General features: G+C 38.5%; 1 protein-coding gene across 12 annotated transcripts in view; it reads right to left on the reverse strand.

The window, feature by feature from the left end:
• Nucleotides 1–19,642, reverse strand: part of DTNB (dystrobrevin beta) — a 158,963-nt gene that overhangs the window by 49,595 nt on the left and 89,726 nt on the right. For all 12 annotated transcript variants that reach the window (XM_025045711.1, XM_025045710.1, XM_025045717.1 and 9 more), the window contains 3 exons: nucleotides 15,769–15,846; nucleotides 3,974–4,063; nucleotides 379–466 (listed from right to left, as the gene is read on the reverse strand). In XM_025045711.1, coding sequence (XP_024901479.1) covers nucleotides 379–466; nucleotides 3,974–4,063; nucleotides 15,769–15,846 — 256 coding nt within the window. The remainder of the gene's footprint in view (nucleotides 1–378; nucleotides 467–3,973; nucleotides 4,064–15,768; nucleotides 15,847–19,642) is intronic.

A 19,642-nucleotide genomic window follows, 5' to 3' on the forward strand; every position in this document is an offset into this window, starting at 1 on the left:
ATCTATCTATTTCATTGAGGTTGTCGAATTCATTGGCAAAAAGTTGCTCATAATATTCCCTTATCATCCTTACACTGTCCACAGGGTCCCTCTTTTCATTTGAGATATTGGTAATTTCTATTTTCTTTTTTTCTTGCTCAGGATTTCTAGGGATTTATTAATTTTACTGATCTTTTTAAAGAACCAAATCGACTTTTTTCTTGAGTCTTTTATTTAAAGAATGGTATCATAGACGAAATTAAAGGCCACTGTAAACCTTTCCCTTAAGCCGCTCCTCTCCTTCCGTCCCTGAGGTTTCACGTTCACCATTCCCTGACCACTTGTATGTTAAAGTAATGCTGATTTCTGCTACTCTACTGGAATCCTCCATTTACTCACCATGTTTCCCGCTTCTGCAGCCAGCCGGGCAGCATAGCGAGCTATCAGCCGGTGTTCCTCATCCAGTCGGCTGGGACTGTCCAGGACACTGCCAAGGAGATAAACATTCAACAGGTGTCTATTAAATGGCCCCTACTCCTGCTTCTCTCTTAGAAAGAAAGATGGGACAAAAGCTTGTAAAGAAAAGAATGGTAACAAAATAAATGGAGGCCTGGGTCATAGATATGAATGGTCTTCTGAGACAAAGAGGACTTATAGAAATGATGAGGCCACATGTATCATTTCTCTTCGTTAGCATATCCCCACTGCTCCTATGCCCTCAGAAGGGATGCTTCTTTTTAATGCGAGGGCTGAGAAAAGACATTTACAAAGCCTGAGAGAAGCATTTCTAATCAAATGATTTTTTTCTTTCTAATCAAATGTTTTTTAAAAAACTCGTGACTTTTAGACATAGGTCTTGAATTTAAAAAGACCAAAAGAAAACTAAAGCATCATGAAAAACAGAGGGCTGACAAAAACTACAATTAACACTTGCTGAGCAAGTGTTACCATGTAATCTTCTCCAGCTTTACCGTATGTTGGGCCTGCCCCAGACTGAAGAATGCAGTCTGGGGCAGGCCCAACATATGGTAAAGCTGGAGAAGATTACATGGTATCAAACATTCCCTTAATGACTCTCTCCTTTTACCATGCTTGTTCCACAGCTCCAGCCCCATCTTAGAGTGAAGTAATTTAGTCCATTACTCTTTAACTGAGTATCAGCACTCTAAAAATTTAAAGACCCACTTAGGTGGAACATCAGATCATGCCACACCTGGATAAGAGACGGGTTCTTGAGAAGTAGGCCTGTTCTGTAGAGATGTGATGCTATGACTGCTTACGGAATAACTGGCTCCTTTGATTTAGCATGTTACGTCAACTGTGATTTATTCCTCTCAGGGTACTCCTAGATTAATAGGGACTGTGGCTATAGGATTCCCTTTGTTTCAGTTTGGCAGATGCTTTAAGATAACAGTGATGACGACAACAGAGATGGCTGTTGTGGCTTGCTTTGGCCCTTAGGTTCTTGGAATCCTAAAAACTCTAGACTGGAAATTAGCGATATGACAAGTAATATAAAAAAAATTTAAAGACATGAGTAAAATACTCAACAAATCTGTCATAATTATTGAAGGGAATCTGGGAAGGGTGAAGATAAATCGAGAGCGATCCATCTGACCTTCTCAAGTACAGAATCAGCTGTATATATCCTAGATTTTTTTCACCTTTCATTTTTCTATCTCTGAGTAATTCTTTAAATTTAGTCTTTCCTCTAAAATGTTTTTTTTTTTTAAATGTGCTTTAAGTAGTCTATGACACTTATATGCACTATAATTTTAGGTGCGCAAATGTCAGTCTCCAGCATGTATAATCATCCTCTCAAAGGATGATCTTGTAATAAGAACATGCTACTGTCAGATGACTTAACTAACTCAGAGTCAAGACCCCAAGGTTAGGGCTGACCTATATTTATGCCTTAAAGGTATGTGAAATGAGAGAACTATCTTTATCTTTTAAATAAACGATAACACTAATAAACATTTAATAATACAAGTAGATAATATTATGGAGGGACTGGCAGCCTAAGAAGTGGAACTTAAAGTGGTTGACCTTTGTTTTTGGTAAGAGATACAATAGGTTCCTCTGTGTCCAAGAGTTCCTCCTTCTGCATCACATTACATTCCTCTAGGAAGGTTAATAGTGCTTGTCATTTATACCTGAGTGTAGACGACATGGCTGCTTTAACTGATGCTGCTTTCCAGCCAGAAACTAAAACTTTATGCTGATGAGGGGTTTTAAGGTCAATGAAAATTATGAAGCAAATTACAAAGGTTCCTTATTCTTCTGCCTGAGCTGACTTTCATTTTCATTATTAGCCAGGAAATTTATGACTTCTTCAAGAGAGTATGAAGCTCAGTTCCTTAGACTATAAATCAAGAAGAGATACAGCACTCACCCAATCTTCATGTTCTCCCAGGGTTCCCGGCCACCAATCCTTGCTCAGGGAGGCTAATATCCCTAAGATATTTGAGGACCTTGGCTAAACCTACCATAAATCTTTTTGGGCTGAAATATTAGGTAGCAGTCCTTGTCCAGCATTCTGCTGCTACTTTCATCATGGAAACTTTTAATCACCTGGACAATTGCCCTTGCTGATAATAAGTAAGCTGTCCTGCCAGGGGTGAGACAACTCTATTCCTAGAGATCACGGGGGTGGGGCAGCGTGCAAAGTAATCATCTGTTGGGTGAGGAAGCACTCTGTGATACAATGCTGTTATCAGGCTCTACTTTCTCTCCCTTCGGATAAATCTACCAGTTAGACATGGGAAGTAAGAGAAGCCTACAATCTTTAGAGATAGGTCAGTGCCTAAAAGAAATAATGCTACTGAGTCATACTCGGAAAACTATGGGACATGGTATGAAGTATAATATTAAAAAGAGTTCAAAGAGATGTTTTTTCCTCATTGATTACTGATTTATTCTTCTGTTATAATGGGGAATAAGAATGACCTTACCAGGGAACCATGACATTATGGGCAAAACTAAGATCAAAATTTCAGGCTCCAGCCTCTCTTATGTGTGTAGTTTATAAATGATGGGGGTTTTCCCCCTGAGAATAAGAATCTCAAGTTGTTTGGCACAGTGACTCTTCTCTGCTGCCACGCAGAGCGGCTGGGATGGCTTTAGGTTATTTAATCTTGACCTGCCATTCTCCATGCAGAATGGAGGTGGTGTTGGCACAGAGTGGGCAGGTGGCTTTGGTTCTGCCTGACTATATAATAGCACTTTGTTTGGTATTAACTCTTTTAAAGAGTTAACTTTACTGTAGCTAGCAGTTATCAAGTATTTTTCCATCCTAAGTCACTGAGGGATCAGTTGTATTCCCATATAAACAGTGAGTCACTACCACAGTAGTTTTCACAGAAAGGGGTCTGTGGGACTTTTATAATACATATAATTATTATAATGTGAGGAGGTATATATGTCATTAGGAAAAAGTCCCTGAGGTGACAATGATCCAACATTACTGCTGAAAACCCCTGGTTTGAATAATCAACAATGACAGATTCTGGGGAAGAGATGAAGATGTAACATGTAAAGATGTAATGGGGTGATGGTATCAAAGATTAGAGAATGTAAGATATCTGTGAGGTGACCAACCCTAAGCTTTGAATGTCAATAGAAAATTTCATTATTTAAGCAAGAATGAACGGTAAGAGGTTGCATCAGATACCTCTGTGAATGTACATCTTTGGGACTGCATATCTCTGAGGTTTGTATGCTCTTTAAGTATTATCTGAAGGAAGTGAGCTCCACTTTAAAGGAGAATTTTTAACTATATGTTTAGATAAGTGCCTGGGCTTGGCAAGGCTCCTTCTCCTTGAGAAGCTAATATTTTAGCAATTATCTAAACCCTGCCAAACATAGCTGGTAGCTTCTCAAGAAAAACGCCACAAGCAGAGCTTTTTCCAGCTGGCAATCCCGGGTAACACAGCTCTCCCTCCCTTTGCTCAGCCCTTGGCTACCCGCCTGCTGCTGCTGCTCTACCACTGACCGTGCACAGTGCTGCAGACGGGCCACAAAGGAGGCTATCAGGGCATGCTCATCGGCCAAGTGACTGCGTATAGGCTGGCTATACTGTAACCTAGAACAACGGAGGCAAAGACAGCAAGCATGACGTAAACACATACAGAGCGAGAAATGAACATGAATTAAAATGGGCAAATTTCAAAGAAATACAGAAAAAAAAATAAATCATGATAAGGAAAACAAAAAGACCACAATGCATAATGGAATATAGTGTTAGACCATAGAGAATACATCTTACAAATACTTTGAACAAAAGCAATCCCTTAGGAGACAACTTTGGCCAACTGGCCCTATCATCTTTGAGGAGAGAAACCAAGGAGGGGTCAGGTGGGCGCCTTGTCCACCAGTCAGGCCAAGTTCTGGGTTCCGTGATGGATGCACCTTTTCGGGAATGTCCTCTGGCAAGAAAACAGGCAGAGAGGGTCTACTAAGTGTCCTCCTAATGCTTTTATAGATTTGTCTACATATAAGGGTTTTCAGTGTTACCTCATGATACCAGTTAAACCTTTTAATTTCTATGAAGATATTGCCTTTAGCATCATTCTACTTTTTATCACACAACTGGTACTTAAAACAAAGTTGCTAGAACTGTATCTCATTGTAAGACAACACTGTATACATTCCCAGCGGGGCACTGCTATAGATATAGGGAAGGTCCTTGAGTACACAATCTTTCATTTTGTTCAAGAAGGGGTGGCTAGAGCAAATCTCAGAAAATTTATTATTTCACTTGGGAATACTTACTTTACATAACCTCAATGTCATTATCACATTTAAAAAATCTAAAAAAAATTTTAGTAACTCACTCCAACTGAAAATTTTCCTGTCTTTAAAAAAAAAAATCCTTTTACAGTTAATATCAAGATCCAAACAAGGTCCACAAACCTTGCATTTGACTGATGTTCTGTTTTTAATCTGTAACAATGCTTCCTTTTCCCTGGTTCTTTTCTGTCATTTATTTGTGAAGAAAACGGGCTATCTTGTAGCATATCCTATATTCTGGATTTAACTGATTGTCGTCTGTGGTGTCATTTACTTTGTTTCTCTATCTTCCATGGTTAGATCTAGATGCTTGATTAAATTTTTTGTTTTTGTTTTGTTTTCGAGAAGTAGCTAGAATCAATCCTAGGTAATATGGTGTACTTATAAATTAAATAGGAATATATATATTGATCAGGAGATTCAAATGTTATTGGTTACATCTCTCCATTATAAAGTCACCCACCAACTTTTCAATTAATAGTTTTAGCATTTACTGATGATTCTTGACTAGATTCATTATTTCATTAGGGGTCGAAAAATGTTGATTTTTCTAATTGTATCATCTTTTCTGCATTTGTTATTTTCCTCTCTATGTTTATCTTGAAATACTGCTCATTTAGGAAAGGTAAAATAAATGACTGATATTATTTAACAAAATTCAGAACAATGAGTTAGTACCCTAGCAAACTCCAATGGTTACCAAGGATTTTTCTCTTTTAGTATCATTATGAACTCATAGATTTTTATGTACCTGATGTGCTTCAGTCCGTTGTAATTATCTTTTTGGTGCTCAAATTGTCCTATCTTTGGCCAGTGGGAGCCCCTGTAACTAGGGACTATGTTCTTCTATGTTCTTCTGACATATCCATTAGATTCTCCTATGTTCTTCTGACATATCCATTAGATCTTATTAGATTCCTTGCTTGGCACAATAAGATGCTCATCTTGTATATAACCTGCCCCATACCTGAAATGCACTATTCGTCCAAGCACTCCAGGTTCCCTTTACTAGGAGAGAGCACTTAGAGACCACAGTCAGGGCTCTAGGGTGCTCATTGTTCCTGGGTTGTCACTGCTTCTAGACCTTTTCCGTGGATAACGCTAGTAAATTTATATATTTTGGAAAGAATAAAGATAAATTCTTTCAGCTCTTTTATGTACTGGCCCATTTTCTTCTAGTTTGCATTGTTTTTAATGAGAAGTCACTGGAAAATCTTATCTTTGTTCCCCTGTAAATAACATCTTTTTTTTCCCTAGGTGCTTTTAATATTTTCTCTTTATCACTGGTTTTGAGCAATTTGATTATAAGTACCTTAGTATAGTTTTCTCTGTTTATCCTGCTTACAGTTTGTTGAGCTTCTTGTATCTGTGGGTTTATAGTTTTCATCAAATTTGTAAAAAATTTATTTGGAAAACTGGAAAAAATGATTTCTTTAAATAATTTTTTCTCCTCTGTTCAACTGCTTGACATTGTCCCACAAGTCACTAAGGCTGTTCGTTTTTCAGCTTTTTTTCTTTCTGTGCTTCGTTCTGGATAGTTTGTATTGCTATGTCTTTAAGTGGACTTTTCTTCTGCAATTTCTGATCTTTTAAGACCATCCATTGAATAGTTCATATCAGGTATTATCCCTTTCAACTCTAAAAGTGATTTTTATTTAAAAAACTTTCTTATTCAAGTAGAACATATATGCGGAAAGTCACAATTACATTTATACTTAGTTCTTTTTTATTCCATTTTTCTCTTATGTTCATATTTTCCTTTATATTTTTTAAAAGTTTATGTTTGTTATTTCTGGCTCTGGTTATATTGACTAATTTTCTCTTAGTTACAAGTCATACTTTCTTGCTTCTTCCTATGTCTTCTAATTTTGTACTGAAATGATGAAAATTGTGACTATTATGCTGTTGAATGTCTGGATTTTGATGTCATCCTCCAAAGAATCTGGTAGTTAATTTACTTGTGGACAGCTTGATCCTTTGAGGTTTGTATTTAAGCTTCATTAGTGCCGATCTACAGCAACCTTATCTAGGGCTATTTTTGTGCTGCTCCTAAGGCGTGGCCTTTCTGGGGTCTTTACTGAATGGTCAAAGCCTTCAATGATGTCTCTCTGCTCTAGCTGAAACTTAACTATGTGAGCTCAGATAGCTCTTCCACTTTCAAATTCCCCAAGAACTGTTCTTTCCCAGGTACTTGTTTCTTTTCTGGTCTTGTGACATCTCATTTATGCAAATACAGCTTAGTTTTCAGCCAAAGACTCAAGGGTCCTCTATGAAGATTTATGAAGATCTTTCTCTGCACACTTCCTCCTCTTTGGTAATTTGCTCGGCAAACTCCAGCCTCCCTAAACTCCAATCTCGTCTTCTTATTCTCAGCAAGACTGTCTTGCTTTGCTTGTATCCTGCAAGGGGGATTGGCAAATGCCTCTCGGCAGAAAGCCTGGACAATCATAGCGCTCTTCTCCTTTGTTTCTCATCCCTCAGAGATCAGTCTTGTCCTATTAACCGTCTAATTTCTGAAAGTACTTGTTACATTCAGACTGGTTTTCTAGTAGTTTACAGTGAGAGAGTTAATCTGATGCCAGTTACTTCACCATGACCAGAGTGGAAGTTCTCTGCAGTAAATCATTTTTATTATACTTTCATAAAGTATTGGTCTACTTCAAACTAGAAATTAAAACAAAAACAAGACTGCTTCTTTATGGAAGACAGAAAAGTAGTGCTACATAACTTTGTAGGCTATTATAAAGGCTTTAGCTTTCACTCTAATATGAGAAGTTACTGGAGGGTTTTCAGCAGAGGTGAAGTATGATATAATTTACATTTTAATAGGATCATTTGCTCTATGGAAGACAAAGTGCCAGAGAGCAGAGGAAAAAGTAGCCAATTAGAAGGCTACTGGAGAGACAAGAGTAGCTAGAAAAATAGTAGTAGCAGTAAAAGTGGTAAGAAACAGCAAGACCTTGGACAGATTTGGATGATGTTTTTGGATAAAGATGGTAAAACAATCTTAACAGTTTAGATGGGAGAAGAATCGTGGGTTCTGACTCGGCAACGAGGATAATGGGACTGCCATTAACTGAGATGGTGACAACTACGGGAGAAGTAGGGTTAGGAGGGAGAGAGAGAGAACTCAGCTTAGAACATGCTAATTGTGTGTATTAAATATTCAACTGAAGGTATTGATTATAAAGAGGATATGAGGTTAGAGCTCAGGGAAAAGGTCTAAGCCAGAAAAATAAATCTGGAAGTTACAGTAGGTAGATAGTATTAAAAGCTATGAGTCTGTCACGAATACAGAGAACAATCTGGCGATGGCCAGAAGGGAGGGAGTGGGGGTCTGGGGGCAAGGGGTGAAGGGTTAAAGAAGGAGAAATCAGTAGTTCATCGACGGTCACGGGGATGGAGAGCAGGGCACAGTGAATACAATCAGCATTAATGTAATGGTTAGGTGGAGGGCCAGAGGAGAGAAAGAGCAATCAGGGAAAACGTTTTATAAACTATATAAATGTCTGATCAATTTACTGTATACTTGAAACTAATAATAAAATAAAACTAAATTAAATTAAATTAAAATTAAAAAAGAAAAAAAAAAGCTATGAGTCTGGATGGGATCACCTACAGTGAGTACGGACTGAGAAGAGAAGTGGTCCCTCTGGTATACTAACATTTCAAGTTCAAAGAGGTATGGGAAAACGAGGAAAGGAGGCTGAGGAGGAGGAGGAGGAAATCCAGAAGGGCACAATACCTGGGGGCAAGTGCATACAGTGTTTCAAGTAGAAGAAAGTGACCATCTGCGTCAAATGCCACTGATAGATCAAGTAATGTTAGTCCTGAGAATTCAACACCGATTAGCACTGAGGAAGTCACTGGTCTCCCGGACAGAAATGGTTTTGGCAGAGTAACAGGAAGTGAAAATCTGACCAGGTGTGTTCCAAAGGGAACTGCAGAACAGAAATTGGATTACGTTTACGACAGAAGCAACAGTTTAGCTGTATGCGAAGACTGCTATTCAGAACCTGTGTTGTTTGCCAGATAATCAGGGATCTAAATCAAAATGAAAAGCATCATAGCAGCCTATAGTAAGGAGATAAGAAACTTAAGCATCCAAGAATTTTCCTGCAACTTTGTTTGGGGTGCAGGTGTTATACTGTTCTACTCACATTCAAAGTTGTACCTGTTTTTTGAGATTTTTTTCATTAATTTTTTTTTATAAAATAATAAATATATAGTGCTGTATATATGCAATACATATATATATGCATGTGTGTGTGTATAAATATATATATAAATATATATATGTATATATATATATGTATGTATGTATAATGTTCCTGTTTATACTAACCTGAGTTAGAATTGCTGAAGGGTTTACCTTAAATGCTTGAATGGAAATGGAATTTAATCCCAACCCAGGAGCAGTTAAAAACTGGAGGTCTGCCCGAGCTCTCTGATGGACTTTGGAAATCTGCCAGCACTGAGGACCTTGCAAGTCCATAAAATTAGGTGTTAATTTTCAATTACTCTGCTTTTCTGTCTTTCGAAAAAAGATTGGAGAAAAAAAGTAATTCCAATGTTGCCTTGGAGAGATTCTCATAAATTCATATAAGCTAGCTGTTTCATGACCAGGCTGAAATCTTCATTAAGTTTTACTTTTCAACCCAACTCTGTTTTTCTCTCATTTCAAAGGAAGAGAATCAGTGGCCTGAGTCCACAAAGCGATAGCCTCTGGCTAGACCAATCTCATTTAGCCTCCTTTCTCAGTGTCCCCAACATCTCTGTTGCTCTCAGTCTAAAAAAACAGCAGAACTGTGGCCTTTGTAATTCTACTGTATTCTGTAGATAACAAGATAAACTCTTTATCTTGGCACTCAGTCAGAAAGCCGTTTTAATACTATTATATTCCAACTCATCTCTTTACTTGGTCATGTCTCTAGAGCTCAGAAATAATGTTTTTACTGTGAGATCCGGCCTTTAAAAACTGCTTTTCCTTCTTGTGAAGTACGTGTTAAAATAAAAAAGTTCTAACCAATATTATCTTGCATGTTCTTAAATTTTCTAGCCATCAATAACTATTCAGAATTAAGTGGCTCTAATATATACCTGTTACTACCCAAATGTGGTGTGACGTCCCCACACAATATATCTTTGTAAACTGAACATAACAGAAAGCATTATTTAACACTTGAGAGAAATAAACATGAGGTGATAGGGAGAAAAAGGGTTTCCTGAAACAAACATATGCAAATGGAGGTGTGATGTAATATACTTACACAGGCAATTTTTTTCAGAACCCACCCAAAAAAGAAGCCTATAGCTATGTGTCTCCTCTATACCTCTACCTTCTCCAGGGACAGCAGACTCCTTCCTTATTGGAGAAGTGACCCGCAGCCATCCTGGGTAGGGCCACCAAACATAAAACCCTTGGGTGGGTAACATGATCCAAGATGGGCCACATAGAACTTTCACTGGAATTTTCGAATTGAAACTAAAAGTTAGGCAATCCGTATAGGGTGGTAAGGTTATGAAATGTGAACACACAGGTCTCAGGGCGATATTCCCTGCCATGTAAAAAAGGTAGCAGTATTAGGGAAGAAAAAGCTGACGTGGAGCATGTTGGGGTCAGGAGAAGAAGAAAAGGAGGGAGACACCTCGATGAGTTAAGAGCTCCCTTGCTCTGAGGCCCAGACACATACAACCTTGCTCTTCCCAGTTCAGTTACAAAAACAAAAACATCTTGTTTTCTTTAAGCTCATTCAAACTGCGTTTCTATCATTTACAGACAAGCATTTTGACTAAAATATAAACGGATACCAGAAGTGGGATGTAACGTGAGTTGAACTAGCTGAGTCAAGTTGAGTGTGGATAGTAACAAAACTCTCCATCCCGGGGCAGGGAAAATACATCATCAGTCTTGCTATATGGCTACAGAGCACGGCAACTGGTTAAATGACAAGCTCCGGGATCCTGGGACTTAGATCTTGTGCCCCTTATGACTGGAGTTCCAGGCACCCTGAGAACAACAACAGGACGCAGGAGTGATTTCTTTAAGTCTTCAGTATGATATTGCGAGAGAGAGAGATGAGTTGTCTGAAAGGCAGCTGCCTCAGCCCACTGAGGGCGAGCTAGGGTTAAGACGACTAGGGTTTGATGGGGGTTGTACTATTCCAGAAACCCCAAACATAAACCTCAACTCTTTGGCAGAGTGGCGTAAGGGCCGTTGCCCAGTGATGCAGACAATCTGAGGCTCTAAGTGCTTCTTGCACAGCCGATCAGCTGCTTCTCCCTTCCAGAGCCTTCTAATTCCCCGGGTTCCCCAGGTGGGCTTTCTTCTGGGCTCCTTGCACTATCAGCTTAGGTTTTTATTCTCTCCAGTTTGTAAACTCAGTTACCACTCATCCACCTGCTTTGCTCGTTCCAAAATGTTGCTATTGTCTCCTCTTCCATTTTTTCTTTGTTCTTGTGGGTTTTCACTTTAAAAACAAAAAAGTCTTGACTGTCATTTTAGTGCATTCCAGGGGGAAATATAGGCAAATGTGGCTTAACATGCTATGTTTTCTGTTACTTCTCTTTTCCTCATTCTCTAAATTACAATTATCCTATTTTTAGATCTCTACTTTTGCATACTGGGTATTTGAGTGTTTCAAACATATCATCCGGTCCATGGTAGAATGGGCTAATAAACCATAAAAAGACCTAGACCTGATCTGGACATAACCTAGATATCTGGGACCCCGCACTGCCTACAGGACAGGTGTGCATGCAGTTGCAGTTCTCTATGGAGAGCTGCATGATGTAAAGGAAGAAAACTCTGGAAATGTGTACGGGAATTGTGTAGGGGGTACGTGGGTGTGTATGTGGGCATGTACACATTTTTGCATACGTCCGCATGCTGGTTAGCAAAACAGTGGTCTGACAAAGACCTCTGTTATTTTTCTTCCCCAGGATCTGTCTCTTCTGTTTTTGATGGTACAGCCTATCACAGACACATAGGATGGGCAGCAGTACAATCCTTGGGGTCTTCTCATCCACAGGAGAAGCACAGTCTCTTGAGTGACGAGGCTGTGGGTGTGTGAGTGAAGCCATCAGCGGTACCGAGCAGTAGGAGGGAAGGAAGCTGGCACACTGAGCGAAGCCAAGAGATGGAGGGCATCCTGGTGGCATTTCAGTAGCTTTTGCGATCCTTCTGCCCTTCCTTTTATGCTTTTGCCTTAAGCTTTATGCTTTATGGTTTGTGCCTTTTTTCCTTTTTTTTTTTTTTTTAACTGGATTAAGAACACATGAGATCTGTCCTCTTAAAATTTTAAGGTACAATAGTGTTAATCAGAACTTTTCCATATTGTTTAACTGGGTTTGTGCTTTTCAAAGTTAAAATGTAATACCTAAAATTAAGAGTTGATATTAATATACTAACAAAGCAAAAAGTTTCATATTGAAGGTTTTTGATGCTGCCATAGTTATACGAAATGCCTACAGAATTGTAAAAGTTTAAATATTTGTAAAGATAAAACTTTAGAAGACATTTTAAAATGTTAGCATCACCTATCGGTCTTGATATACAGTATAACTTAAAATAGAACAATAGTACAGAATATCACATCACAGTTCACATTCTGAATGCTGGGGAAGAGGAGGGACAGAGGCAAACCTCAGAGGAAATCAGATGGGGGGTGGCATTTTAAGCCTCTGTTTTAAAGTTTCAAAAGTTTTTTGTTGTTTGTTTTCAGGTGTGCTATTCTATTTTGATTCTTTCAAAAGAAAGCAATGTAATATTTTCCCAATATTCTTAAAAATTTTATTTTCAATAAAATTTCCAGAAACTATTTAGTCTAAGGCAAAGACAAATTTTCTTTTCAGTTATAAGAAATATCAATATGGAAGTAATAGAATATGATACAGGGCAAATCCCTAGAGTGGAATGTCTCAGGAACATAATTCATAGTGTGTCACATGATAACCAGCGTCTTTGCCATTTATAAGGGTTTCTTCTTTAAAAAGTAATCTTTACATTTAGGATCATTTTGTATGTGGATTAATTTATAATACAGTATTATTTCGATCACTGTGGCTATCCCTATTTTTTTTACTATGTACTGCCTATTGAAAAAGTAGAAACTGGGGTTCTTACATTTTTTCTGCATTTTTATTACGGTGCATGTTCTTATCAGATTCAGTGACTTATGTCTTACATTGAGTGCTAAAGGAAACTTCTTATTTCAGAAGAGTAGCTTTATCCTTCCTTGAGGATTCTCTGCCCCAACAGAGGAAGGCTCTGTTACTGGGATGACACGCTGGCTTTCATCGGACTCTAGAGACACGGGTCTGACGACACTCAGAGGAGGAAAGGAAAACTGGTGAGTCCTTGAGGAAGTAAATAGATTACTAGATGGAAATTTATACTCATTGGAAACTGAGGCCATGAAGAACCAAATCTGTGAATTATGCAATTAATGTCCACGTTACAATCTCATCCTGAATATAAATGAAATCTCCTGAAATTCGAAGGACTATATTATTAGGATGGGAGCACCTTGTTCCTATGTAGCCTCTACTCCAGCAGCTACTCTTCTTGATAAGTCACAGGCTCAATCTTCCTTCTTGGTCTGCTGTGGGCTCTGACTACCTTTGTCTGGAGTTAGTCTCTAGATAGTCTGTGATAACCACCTCTAGGACTAAGTCTTTCTAGAAAGAGGTGCTGGCAGAAATGCTAACTTTAAAATAAAATCTTAATCCAGGCTGTACTATATTATCTGAAACCACTTTCAAAAAATAAGAGACTTTGTGACTGACAATTGCAGCTGGCCACTTACTAGGAAACCTGGGGCTTAATACTGCCACATAAAGCCTAAAGGTTAGTCCTACAGAGGCGACTATGATTATCATTGTTTCTGAGTCTCTTCTTTCAGGCTTCTCAAGCAATACAATACTGTCCAGAAAGAGATACTCCCTCTAAGAGCCTCTAGCAGCTACATTTAGTTGTGATCACTGAATATCTGGTGCCCTTGGTCACTAGGTACTTAGGGCCCCTCAGGGACTCAGGTGACTCAAGTGACAAAACTAATAAATGAAGATGACACAAGTTAAGTGAAACTCTAACAGGTGGCATTGCTAAAACTAACATACGACTTACAAGGGTGCGTCTTTCAATGATCCACCTCGTCTTCCTGGTTTTGAAATGGAAACACGCCTGAGTTGATATTTAGATCCTGGGTCTGGGTCTGAATGCTATGAGTGTTTAACATCAAAACTAAGGACGAAGGCCAGCAAGGTTCGCTGTAATATCTAGGTAGACGGGAGAGGTTTAATTGTTCTGTATTCTTCCAGAAGCTTTCTGTTCCTCCTTGAGAGGGTCTTCTTCATAAATTATTCTGTTTCTTTCACACTTATTCTCTCATTATAGTTTACTTCTTAAATAATGAAAACAGTATCTTAAATTCTCACATAAACCCCACAAGGAAGACACTATTACTGTTCCAATTCTCTAGATAAAAATAGGAGGATACAAATCTTGTTCAGGGTCAGGCAAGAGCCAGGAATCGAATGCAGACAATCTGGGTCATAAGTCTATGCTCTAGTACACCACTCAGCTCTGCCCGAAGCAGCAGCGAGGCCATTTCCCTGCTTCAGCGTTTCAACGAGGCTGTGGGCACGTACTCACCTGGTCCGGGTTTTGAGTCTCCATGTTCACTCTGACTTACTAAGTCCCTAAATCCTCTATTCCAGGGTAGCCCTACAGTTTACTACTTAGCTTTCTTGTAAGGCTATTTTCCAAACTGGCATGATCATAAGAATCACCTGGAATACTTGTTAAAACTAGCTTCTCAGTATCTCAGGATCCGTTGGGTCTGATGTGGTTCCAAGTAGTTGTATTTTTAATAAGTTACCCAGGTGATTCTTCTCATCAATCGAGTTTGGGAAACACGGCTCTATGAGCTTCAGCCAATGGGAACAAATGTAGGTGATTTTAAGAATGATACAGTCCTCACTGAACATCGTGGATTGTTTCTTGGAACTGTGGTGAAACAACGTATAATGAAGCCAATTTGACCATGGGCTAATCTATTTAAACAAGAGTTCAGTTCCTGCAGCATCTCATCAATGTTATAATAAAACGATGTTGAATGAAACGCTACTCTTAGAGGACCAGCTGTATATTATACATTAAGTCAAAGTCTTATTGGGCAGATGACATTTCTGTAGCTGAATTAATCCGAAGCAATCAGTAGATATGGCATGAAGTGGTTTTCTTCAGGAAGGACTTGGGGTGTGGGGTTGGAATGTCTTTGTTGTTGTTGTTTTTTTTTCTTTTTGAGTGATGACTGTTAGAAAGAATTCTTTAATGGTTGTGCCCCTGAGGGAGTTTCTGCCTCGCTCTGGTCTTGGAACAGCTTAAACCAAACAGAAAGTAAGCCATTTTATATAGTTCTTTTAAGTCTTGCCTAAGAGAATTCTGGAGAAAAGTAAATTCAATAAATAGGAGAAAGGAGTACACAGTTCTAGTTCCCTGAAGGACCCTAAAGGAAACTCTTGTATAACTAAGAGAGGGACTTAGGCTTTTCAACTCAAATGTTTATGAATCATATATAGGATGATTAAGGTGAATATAAGGGATTAATTCAATTTACACAGCTTAATCAGCACACAAATCTGCCCTCAGAACCCAAATGCAAAACTGCTGAAATTCATGATCATCAAAATGTTATTTAATGTTAAGAAAAAAAGAAAAAAGAGATCTCAAACATGCCTGATCTACTTTGACACTATGTTCACTGCTTGTCACAAATGCAGTTTCCACCTCAGGCATCACTCAAAAGCAGACTTCTTCAGTTGCTATATTTATGAGTAAGGAAAAAAAAAAGATAAAATGTAGAAAACAACATTAAAAGACAGTCAAAGGAGGAGAAGGCAATCCAGTCCTTTCTGCCCTGTGGAATACTTTGCTTTCAGGCCAGAGGCCTGCCCCCAACTCGGAGCAGAGACTGAGTCACAACCCACACATACCTCTTGGTGGGAGTGGGTACTCCAGAGGACATGTGGCTCACCATGGTGTCATTCATGTTAGTCACAGGGCGAGGAGGACTGAAAGAAAAGACATTTACATTATATTAATGATTACCAACATGACTAGGGGAAATAAATGAAAATGTGATAAGGGCAAAAGCACCAACTATCACTCTTGATAAGCAGAGTGGGACCCACGGGGAGTGGGCTTAGAAATCGATATGTCCAGCCTAAGTAAATTCAACAAGAAGGGTTCTCTCGAGCAAAGACAAGGGACCACAGACCTGTGCTGCGCCAGGAGCAATGAATCATAAACATGCCGCTACCCGATGCACCTTTGGTGCCTTTCGGTTTGTAGTTTTAGTACACAAGAATCAGAGTTCTGCCACTCTGTTAATTTCTCTGCATTTTAGGTGTTTACAGGATTACTAGGTGTTTGGCGTTTATGGTAGATGACAAAAGTCACAGCAGCAACATGCACACTATCCTGAGACTTGGTTAGAGCTTATTTACCTTCCCTCAGATTTAGCTTGTACGCTTTTTACCAAAACAATTAAACTGTTAAATACTAAAATCTTCTATTAATCCTTTACTAGAATCTTAACAATGAACCACATTTCATACCTATATGCTAGTTGAATGCTTTCTTTTAAAACTTAATCCAAATTTCAATTTGAAGGTAAGCGTTTTTGGTAACTTACCTTTAGCTGTTGGTTTTCTGGACTCCAGGTCTATTTCTCCCTCTTGTGAGTCTCTTGAATGAATGAATCCAAACTTATCAAAAAGAATCTATGATTTGGTCTTTCAGCCATTCGTCAATCCCTCTCCCTCCCCACCAGGTTCAGCTACAAAGGGTTTCCGTCTTGCGTTTGAAGCCACATGACGATTGCTAAATATTCCTCCTGAGAAATCTCTTACTTCCTCTCCTAAGAAGTACTTTTCAGAGAAATACCTCCATCGAAATCAGAAAAGTAAAGCAGAAAAATCCTCTCTCATATTTAGGTGTTTGGGGAACGACCTCCGGTTTCTCCTTATGTTTAAGAACTGAGTTAATTATGTAAAATGTTTTTGTGGAGGGTATACTTAACGAGTCTTCGCAAATATTACAGGACAAGAGCCTTTATTATTTTGCAGGTTTCACAGTACATTCAAATAAAGAGTCAAGGGAAATTTTTCAGGTAGAGCCAAGAAACTTAGAGGAAAGGTTGAAAGAAATGGATAGACTGATCTACGTATCTCTATATCTGTCTATCTACCTATATACTTTTTAAAAAATTTATTCATTTTTATTATGGCGACATTGGTTAACAAAAGCCAGTAAGTTCCAAGTATACAATATACTTTTTTAAGAGCCAATTTCATTTTTGGGTAAAGAAATCTTTTTAATGATTTTCCATTTACTGGAGAGAATCAAAGATGGAAAGTAATTTGCAGGGGACAGATTTAAGTCTCTTGACTTGTAAGCCATAGCACTACGCTTGTTACACATCCCTCCTTCTGTGTGACAAGTCCCTAAGTAATATTCAGAATTTGAAGCATGTCTTTCTATGCTAGAATTCAATTTTACATTATTTAGCTTACTACCTATCTTCCAGACAGATATCTAATTTTGCCCAAACTTTCAAGCTTATTAACACTAGCGGCTGTGCTGAGTTATAATCAATTAATGAACTGGTTTAGGTTGATTAACAATGGAAGTGAACACGGAGATTAGCTTAATTTTAGTATTAAATTTACAATTTTGCCACCGGTTCTTTTAAATCAATTGTCCCAATTGAACAAGGAGACAATTCCTATGAAAGAAACAAAGCCAGCCTCATAGCTTTTCATACTTGAGGGCACCAGAATCGTTCTCATCCTGAAAATAGAATGGATTTTGCTTCTTTAATATATTATTAGCAACTCATTTCCAAAATAAGAACACGTTCATGTTGTTTTCAAAAATAATGCTGTTACCTAGTATATTTCAACACTGAAGATACCACTGTATTTAATTTCCTTTCTGATATTCTCAGAGGAAAAACGACAATACAAAAATATTTTTTTACTTCCTTAAACATGGATCCGTGTGATAAAATTTCATGATTTTTAGCATTTTGTTTGATCTGATGCCAGAAAAGTTGTTATTAATAATCATCTTTATCTCTTGGCAAATATGCTCAATTCTTATAACATACATATCAAAGCCTCTTTTCTAATATTCAAAACCAGAAGTAATGATTACATAGTAAGCTGTAAACTAATCGCATCTGCCCCAAATTTCATACCCTTTCTGAACCTCTAACATGTTTTAATAGGGACACAGGTATGTGTTTGCGGTCCAAGATGAAAGAGGCGTTCGCAAACGTAAAGGGGATCTTTACTACAGGATCTACTACTCGACTCCCAACTCATCGTTAAAGCCGATAGCTGACATGCTATCTTAGGAGATGTAATACACCAAAAACGATTTATGGCTTAAAAAAAACAAAAAATCTCCACAGTTCCTGTAAGCATGCTTCCGGGGGTGAAGACTGACAGAAATGTACAAAGCAGAGCTGACGCGACTCATCGGATCGGTTTTGTTGATCCCGTTTAACATTCAGAACCCGCCGCAAACTTGAACATGTATATCTACATTCACGTTCTGTATCCTCCTTTGGTGAAGAACTCAGCAAGGAACCTTTAGGCACTAATGAGTCTTGTGATGCCCACACGGCCACCAACTACCACATGGTCCGGAGATCTGGTGGGGTTCCTTCTTTGTTAGTAAGACATGCCAATTGTTTTGATAAGGAAATCTAAGCAGATGGATGATACAGTTAGGAAGGAACTTGCTACTCAGAAGAGGTAGGTGTAAAAAGAAAGATTGGAGAGAATTTGTTAATTCTGAATCAAAGGAAAAGAGGTATTCTTAGGGGGTGCTTATGTCTAAGAGGTAAGCAAGATTATTTAATCTCGATGACCTAACTATATACTGATGAAGATGGATATGGAGACAAATCACCACAATGCAGAGTAATGCGAGCAGCAATTCAAGTACAAAGTGGTGAGGAGTCACAGAGGGAGAGCAATCGCTCCTGCCTGGAGGAATAAGCGGGGAGAGGAGTCAGGGTGAAGTAACATTACGGAGAGAGTTTTTCAGATAGAGAAAAATGGTTAAGGGCACTCTAGACAGAAGAAACGGCATGGAAAAAGGCAGGGAAATCCAAAAATACATGGCATACTTGGGACTAAATTATTTGGCTAGACTCAAAGGCCCTTCCTTGAAGGGAGTAGCTGAAAAGGCACCTGGAGAGTTAGATTCGGGCCAGGATGTGAATGATGCCTCTTCTATCAAAAGCTAAGAAGTTTGGACTTTATACTATAGTGGGAAAAGCACTCACTGAAAGTTTTTAAGCCAAAGGATGATGTGACTATAGTTGGTTTTTGAAAAGATAACTTTAGGAGCTTTTAGCATGCGGGTTTTAACCAGGGGTGTGCATGGATGGGGATCACCTGGGAAGCTCTCTGTAAGATAAGACATCCAAACTACCCTCAATTTAGTGAATCTGAATCTCTAAGGGCCAGAGGATTCTTTCTAATGTATATTCCCATTTAAAAATCATTTACGCAGAATGGATTTAAGAAGAGGAAGAAATGGAAGCTGAAAGACCAATTATGAGGTTATGACAATTGTCCAGCTCAGTGATGATGAAGGTGGACACTGGTAGTTAAGATGGGGAAGAGAAAAAAGGAAAAATACTATGAGGGTAAAATAGATAAGATGTGGTAACTGATTAAGAACACGGGGTTAGTGAGTAAAGAATAATGGAGATTTTTATCTTGACTACTGGGTGGATAGTGATATCAACATCCAAACTAGGGAACTCAAGAGTAGGAAACAGGTGTTGGA

This window comes from Pteropus alecto, unplaced genomic scaffold (genome assembly GCF_000325575.1).
Source record: "Pteropus alecto unplaced genomic scaffold, ASM32557v1 scaffold61, whole genome shotgun sequence".
In the NCBI taxonomy this organism is placed as follows: Eukaryota; Metazoa; Chordata; class Mammalia; order Chiroptera; family Pteropodidae; genus Pteropus; species Pteropus alecto.